General features: G+C 37.2%; 1 protein-coding gene across 1 annotated transcript in view; it reads left to right on the forward strand.

Annotated features, from left to right (window-relative positions):
• The window catches only part of LOC139971921 (gamma-aminobutyric acid type B receptor subunit 1-like), a 40,340-nt gene extending 35,259 nt beyond the window's left edge, over nt 1–5,081 (forward strand). Inside the window, exons 16-20 of the mRNA XM_071978765.1 lie at nt 881–1,003; nt 1,608–1,751; nt 2,089–2,277; nt 3,220–3,354; nt 4,225–5,081. Of these exons, the coding sequence (XP_071834866.1) occupies nt 881–1,003; nt 1,608–1,751; nt 2,089–2,277; nt 3,220–3,354; nt 4,225–4,362 (729 nt within the window). The 3' untranslated portion in view covers nt 4,363–5,081. The remainder of the gene's footprint in view (nt 1–880; nt 1,004–1,607; nt 1,752–2,088; nt 2,278–3,219; nt 3,355–4,224) is intronic.
• Nucleotides 5,082–8,320: the final 3,239 nt, after the last annotated feature.

Consider the following 8,320-nt stretch of genomic DNA (forward strand, 5'->3'; position numbering starts at 1 on the left):
GGCGGACCAAAAATGTGTCTATGAACGCAGATTTTCCCCAAAATCCCAATCGATAAAATCACCACGAAATGTTCAATATACGGCTTAGATTTCACCAGAGAGCTTGTAGAGCCCCAGAGCTTCCTGGACCCACGCCTTTGGGACTTCGCGCTCCACGCTCGTGATGTACGCTGCGCGCACACCGGTTGATTCTCCCCAACAGCCAGGGGGCCCTTCCTTCACTTGACCCAGGGGCCCCCAGATTCATCGTTACGCCGCTGTTGTCAGCACTTGTATCACTTTATCGTGATGAGTGTGTTCCTCTTGAAAGCTTAATCCTTTCGTAAAAGATGAGGATTTAAAAGAACGAAACAGAAAGGAAAGACAAACAAACAGAAAACATTTTATTTACCATCGAACACACCGTCCGAGTTAAGATATTGTATTGACAAGTTATAGCTACTTCAATTGAATGGCGGTCTATGTATCTCACGTATTTTGTCACACCTTATATTAAATAACGTTTTTCTTTTTAGTATCATTAGTGCAGTTTTGCAGTTTCACGAATCAAGTTTCATTTAAGACAATAAGGAAAAAGTAGAAAACGATTGACAATTTTCACCCTGCTATTGCAAGTGACTAATATCATGTCATATCATGCAGTGGTCCTTAACCTATTCGGGCCATGTATCAACTATTAGCTTTTAGCATTTGGCTATGACCCGTCGATCAGTACTACCCCAACCTCCCTCTGGCCAAGATGATCATTACAATATGGCACATGAGAAGTAACCTACAGTAATAGTTTCATTAATTCCTTTCAGTAAGGGGCTTGAATTAAAATATAGCTAAATATCTCATGTAGTTTTTGTTTTGTTTTTTTCCCCTTTATATCGTTCAGATTATTACCGACCGCCATCTCTTTGTTATGGTAGCGGTGCTTCTTCTTGTTGATGTTGTGATCTTAGCAGCCTGGTTTATAATAAACCCAATTACAGTACAAAGACAAAACCAATACCGAATGGTAAGTAGTCAATTTAAGGGAATTCAAACACTTTTCTTTTTAAATTAATATAAAAATAGGCCTTTGATAAAAAAAATTAAAAAAAATAAAATAACATGTCCTTATAATATATAACATGACATTGTTAGATTAGTCTATTGTCAACATTGAAAATAACCTGTTGAGGTGGAAACTTGGTAAGGAAGTCTGGAGGAAGTGAGTAGAATTCTAAGGTTGGGGTGCTGCGTGGGGGGGGGGCGTGACGAAAAGCTAGCATGGGGGCGGTATCTTTAACGATTCTCCTACAGGAATAAAGCAAACTCCTGTTTGATAGAGCTCATAAAGGATTTGATGAAGAGGTTGTAATTAGGCATCAATGAATCCACCAATGGTTAATCATATAACATTGTAAAGTAACTGACGGATGTTTATACTAATGGAAAGTGAGGATTCGGCGAGTTGAGACTTCTCGACGTCGTATTTATACCCTGGTGTTGATCTGTATAGGTAGCCGTTAATAGTTTTGTCATACTAGGGTAATAGCGCTAAATTAGATTTTCCTAATAATCAGATACCATCTCATGGCGCTCATCTTGTTTTTTTCTTTCCCTTCATTAATTGACAGGAAGACAGAGAGCTGCAGATAATCTTACAGCCTTACATACTGTTCTGTGCGAGCGATAACGACCTATACTGGCAGGCGGCTCTATACGGCTACAAAGGCCTACTCCTTATCTTTGGAACCTTTCTAGCTTGGGAAACCAGGAAGGTTCGCAATTTATGTTTTCTATTTGATTAAATGACGGATGATATGCAAGAAAATAAGAGTCCTTATCATTATTTGTGACCAATGACCGAGTGCCTTGAGTGTGTAACGAGTTATCCAGGAGAGGCCTGGCGGGTGGGCAGTGTTCCCCGCAGCCGCCATTTTGGTTATAGTTCTCCTTGGTGTGAGAACATTGAAGAAAGCCAAATCCGTAATCAAGCTACAAGCAAACCTGATATTAAAAAGATGAGTTGAAAATATGAACAATTTAAATCGGAACCAGCACTCTTGTTCCTTCCTTCAAGATTCCCTTTTCTCATCCTCTTTTCCACATTTTTAGGTCACCATTCCAGCTCTTAACGACTCAAAGTTGATTGGTCTCTGTGTCTATAATGTAATCCTTTTAAGTGCAATCGGCGTGGGGGTTAACCTTGCACTTGCAACCGACACCGCGGTTTCCTTCGTGTTTACCTCAGCGATACAGACATTTTGTACTACGGTCACCTTGATCGTGATTTTTGTACCAAAGGTAAGAATCATTCCTAGTTCCGAAAACTAATGAACTATTATGCTTGGATCTGTTTTACCCCAATCAAGGACCCCCCCCCCCCTATAATGTGAAATAGTTATCCCATTAACGTCGTCCTATGACATTACTGATATGCCACAACAGTGTGTGTTTGTGGGTTTTGGGGGAGGGGGCACACCAATTGTCAGTCGGGGGAAAGGGTTCAGTCGCGGCATTGCTGCACTAGGGGACGAATAGGGTCACTACTAAGGGTGTACATCCTCTCTTTTTTTCAACCTCCCACAAAATATTTATTGGCCAACCCTTCCGTTGGGCCACTTATATAGTCTAACTTTCTATGAATGAGTCTCAGAATGCTTCATTTGACGTGTATTTATTAGTTCTGGGGAGGACCCAGAACCCATCTACATAGGAGACAGCTTCACTGACACCAGGGAAGTACTCCCCAGCAAACACAAAACGTACATTTTTAAAAGAGCCTCTAAAATATGTTTTTATAACGTTTAATGTGGTGTTATAATAACGTCGGCATAACGTTTTTATTAGATATTAATGTTATATTTATGTTTTAACGAAAACATGTTTTGAAATAATAGCCTCAAAACGTTTTCGTGACTTATTTATTACACCACAAATAACGTTATCAAAACAAAAGACGAAACGTTTAAATGACGTATTAAAAACGTTAATGTGTTTGCTGGGTCCCTACTTAATGTTATTATTGAATGATTCAGGACCATACTCATTCGGGGGGACATGTTTCTATTTATTATTACTTAGTTATTATTTGTTAGCACAACATACCGTTTACAGCCACTTTTATAGACCTAACTTATTGTCTAAATATGCCCCAGAATGTACAATTCGTCTTATGAATTGTTATTTCGTTGAAGGGAAGGATTCTTTCTTCCTCTTCATTTTCAAATTTCTGTCGTTTTACAGATTCTCTCCGTCTACAAGTACCCCGAAGGAAAACCAGTGACCACCATGACGACGAACACAACCAACTTTTCAACAAATGACGCCTCCAATAAGAAAGATGATGAAATAGAAGACTTACAACTGCAAATCAAAGAGGTCAGATGTTTAGTCTATTATACCCTCCTTTCCCCCACCGGCCACAAAATATCTAACGTAAACACCCTCCCGCCGCTCCCCACCCTCCATCTGTCTCAGCCACAAAACCTGAAACCGTTCATGCCCCATTTCCCTTGTCCGGTCAAAAAGTATGTTGTAAGTCATCTATTAACGGATGGAAGGCCACAATGACTTTTCCCTGTAAGGTATTAGGAGGGGTGTACAAAACGCCTTGGATCCCTTTGTGGAAAATTGTGTGTAGTTGAAAAGAGATCTTCAATCAGGTGTATTGTAAAAGTGGCTGCAGAATAGGTCCGAACATTAGGGTCATATATACTGATAGATCAACGCAATTCTCCGTAACCTGTCTTCTCTTCACTTATGCACTACGATTATTTCAACCTAGCTTCTGGTTTCACTACCAGATTGCCAAAGGTTCTACCTCTAAGGCTTCATCACCGGACCTCTCACCCCCCCGGACCTGATATGTAATTGAGTGATAAAGTGAACACGTCCTCACTAGAATTAAAATCCTTGCAATTAAAACATAAATGATTATTACTGTGATACTGAAACTTTCATTTAGTTGATTCCCTGAAAATCACTCTTTCATTTTTGCTCCATAAATTCTGTTGCTACACTTTCACGACTGGATGTGATACATCATGGGTATATGTTAAATGAGTACATGTTAATTATTTATCCCATATATGTTCAATGAAAGAAGTGTGACTGGTAGAACGTTATAATGATGTCTCCAGTTACATGCTGTCTTCGGTATTATCAGATCACTCATACACAGCCAAATATCCAAATATAGTAAGGGCAACTGCACTAACAATATTTTGTAACTATCATCATTTTATGCAGTTGCAAAAGAAAACAACGGGACGGGATCAAGCACACTCTGGTTGTGGTTTCTGGTGTGGCGCCATCCTTTGCGCCTTCTGTGACGACGGCGATTACGAATCTGATATAGAGGGCGGTGTTGCACCTACAGATAAATAAGTTACCACACTTAAAACTGTTATTTTGTGTTGAATCATCAGTATTTCGTGGAACAAAAGACGACCATTTAGAAGAAATATCATTAAAAAATGGTATGTTTGTTGGTGAATTACATAATGTAGACCTTGGGGGGGGGGGGGGAGAGGCGGGGGATGACATTAACGAAGCAACAGTGCCATAATTTCATGACTTAGGAGCAGTGAGATACTTAACCACATGACTTTGTAAAAGAAGTTGCAAACGGTTTGGTCAGAATGACATAAAGTTACAACTCAAAGTAAGCTGCAACTTTAAAGTGTGAATGACCACTTTGTGTGGCAATTACTGTGTGGCAATTTCACATTACTGTGTGTGCACTTTGACTCACGGATGTGCATAGTATGCCTAAAAAACAGCAAAAATATACCGCATCAAGGGCGTAGGAACCGGGGGCTGGGGGCGCCAGCCCCCCCCCCAGTGAAAATGTGGAGGGGCGGAAGTATCATTCCGCCTCCCCGGTTCGCAAGTCAGAAAACCCCTTTTCATTTCCAAATGAAAAAAAAATCTCATTTGGAGCACTAAATTGCATCTAAGGCCAGGCGAAAATACAAAATTAAGTTTACAAAATAGAGTGGGTGTTGAAGTGTGCTATATTGCACCAAATTGCATCTGAGGCCACCTGGAAATGCAAAAAATTCCCTTAGACCCCTCCCCCAGGCCGGCCATCAGTCTTCAGCCCCCCCCCCCCCCCCACTCAAAAGTACCTTCCTATGCCACTGTACCGCATAAATTAGTAACCATATTATTGATGTACGAAAATGCTCGTACAAATAAAATTGCTTAATAGCAGCAAACGAAACGATTGCTGTTAGATGCCTAAATATGGTTAATAAATTTTTCATTGATGTTTTTTATTTGAGTGATAGGTTGAAGTGCTTTAAAGAACCCTACAAAACTGTAAATAATAACAAAACATAATTAATACGAGAATTATTTGAATATTTTGCAAAACTGTGTAGGCTGCACGGTAGTTATTATACAATACATCAAGTGAAAAATCAACGTCAGTATTATAAGAGGGTATGGTTGTCATCAACCAGTGATGGAAAGTCTAAGTTTGAACTTAGTGGAAGATGACTCTTTCACCCTTCTTTTTAAGTATAACAATATCCACTGTTCAAACATGTACTGTGTATTTAACCCGACCTAACATCTGATCTCTCTCTCTGGTGATTTAATTGTTACTTAATCCTAAGTCAATCCTAGTTATTTATCTCTCAAGTTTCATAGAAAGAACTCAAGAAGATAACAAAGGAAAATGTTACTGGAATATTTCTGACATGTCATTAATATCATATGTCACTATATATCTAAAGAACATTATGTTCTCTACGTTTAAATGACAGTCGATTGTATATATGTTTTCCCAAGATGACATAATTACTTGATTACCTAAATATGTAGCCCGTTTTTATCATTGTTTGTTCAAGCATGAATTAAAACTGCTGTTTTCCTTTTGTTGCGAGCTTTTGATATTACCTAACCTACCATGTACTAGTTAGCATAGGAAACCGATTGATTAAACCACATTATTAATTTTTTTTATGTTTACCAAACCTACCATGTACTGGATAGCATAGGATAGCGATTGATCAAACCGCATTCAGTTTTTGATAATTTTACAAATTCTACCATGCACTACATAGCATTGGAAACCAATTGATCAAACCACTTTACTCAGTTTTCGATAATTTTACAAATCCTACCATGTACTACATATCATGGGAAGCCGATTGACCAATTCTTTTCCACTGTAAGTGAGAAATTAGTGATTCGAATTGGTTCTGAACAAACCATACTCATTTCCTAGATATTTTCTCACATTTGGATTAAACCACTACAAAAATCTGATGTCTACCCCCAAGAAATTCTAGGAATTGTACATTAATTAAACTAAAAGTGGTCTATTCAACATAATGAGCTGCACTTTTACGTGATTTTAGGATCGATAACGAGTAGCATCCAAAATGTACCAACTCAATGTCCAATAGTTAAGATACAAGGAAGGAAGAACAAAAGAAAACAACAACAAGTGCAAATGCATTGTGATTATTCTCTGAGCAGTTTTAAGAGCATAATATATTAAACAGATGTTTATGTCATGTAAATATCCCATCATAGCTTTCATCACGTTGAATAAATATTAAAAAATAAAAAATTCCTTCTACATAATTGACACGTCATATGTAATAGTTTCCTTGCAATTTCAGCCAATCATATCTGTAAATATCCCAACTCCATGACTTAATGTGTTTAGTCTCACAGAGACAATATTTGTTTATTTTCTGTTATTGTTTCAACATCCTAATCGTTAACTTTGACTATATCATTCTCCATCCACCACCAATAGTATGTTTATGCCTCTCTGTATTATTTCAATCATTCACTTTTAATTTTGAGTTTTTCCTAAAGTTAAGACCAGACCTTTGCTTGTCAGAAGCTGTAACTCGATCAGCATAATTGATCATAAAGGTACTTGGATATTAATCTGATCACATCATATGCATAACACGTTATATGGTTACATTAAAATCTGCTCCTCATTTTGTCTAACATTATTCAGTTTTATTGTTAACATTTTTAGTACACATATTGACGCGCCGTATGTAATAGTTTCCTTGCAATTTAAGCCAGCCATATCTGTAAATATCCCATCTCCATGAACTGATGTGTTTAGTCTCATAGAGACAACATCCGTTTACATTCTGTCATTTTTTGAACATCCTAATCGTTAACTTTGACTATTTCATTCTTCATCCACCACCATATTTTTTTCCTTCTGTATTACTCAATAATTCACTTTTAATTTCGAGTTTTCCCTAAAGTGAAGACCAGACTTTTGCTTGTCAGAAGCTGTAACTCGATCAGCATAATTTATCATAAACGTATTTGGGTATTAATCTGATCACATCATATGCTTCAAAACATTATACGTTTACAGTAAAATCACCTTTTTCTCATTTTGTCTAACATTATTCAGTTTTTGTTGGTAACCTTTTAATATACAATCCTTCAAGATAATTGACGCGTCATATGTAACAGTTTCCCTTGCAATTTAAGCCAATCATATCTGTAAATATCCCATATCCATGACTTAATGTGTTGAGTCTCACAGAGACAATATCTGTTTATATTCTGTCATTGTTTCAACATCTTAATCATTAACTTTGACTATTTCATTCTTCATCCACCACCAGGAGTATTTTTTTCCTTCTCTATTATTCAATAATTCACTTTTTGAGTTTCAATTTTGATTTTTTCCTAAAGTTAGACCAGACTCTTGCTTGTCAGAAGCTGCAACTCGAACTTACTTGGATATTAATCTGATCACATCATATGCTTTAAAACATTATACGGTTACATAAAAATAATACTTTTTTCTCATTTTTTCAGAGTTCTTTGGTAACCTTGCTGAACAGCTTAAAGGAAATTGAAGGTTTCTGAAATGAGATTTAAATTAGAAAATTTAAAAAAAAATTGCACCAGGAATGATCAAATTAGACATAAATGTCAACAATTGCAAATGAAACAATGAATTCATTACATTAATTTTGTGGGACACAAAATAAAAGAAAACTCTAGAAATTGGAGTAGCCAAATTTGTTGTGATTATGGTAATCTCTTTGTTAGGTTCAAAGTTCCACCACTATGAGTAAATACTGCATTGCTTGGTCAGAACACTGTAGAAATAACACTGCAATGAAAAGGTAGCTTAAAGGTATGTTCACCAGTAGTATGTTGTTTGAGCTCTATTAGGAGCTCCTTCGGGAAGGAGCTCCTACAGCTTAAAGGTATACTGCGTGGAATATTAAATGTTCATCACTTCTTCCCTAAACTATGCTAGGAAGTCAAATAATGGCCAACACCGATCAACCTTCAACAAGAATTGTACTGGTGCACAATATCTGCGCAAAGGCTT

Source organism: Apostichopus japonicus, chromosome 8, assembly GCF_037975245.1.
Source record: "Apostichopus japonicus isolate 1M-3 chromosome 8, ASM3797524v1, whole genome shotgun sequence".
In the NCBI taxonomy this organism is placed as follows: Eukaryota; Metazoa; Echinodermata; class Holothuroidea; order Aspidochirotida; family Stichopodidae; genus Apostichopus; species Apostichopus japonicus.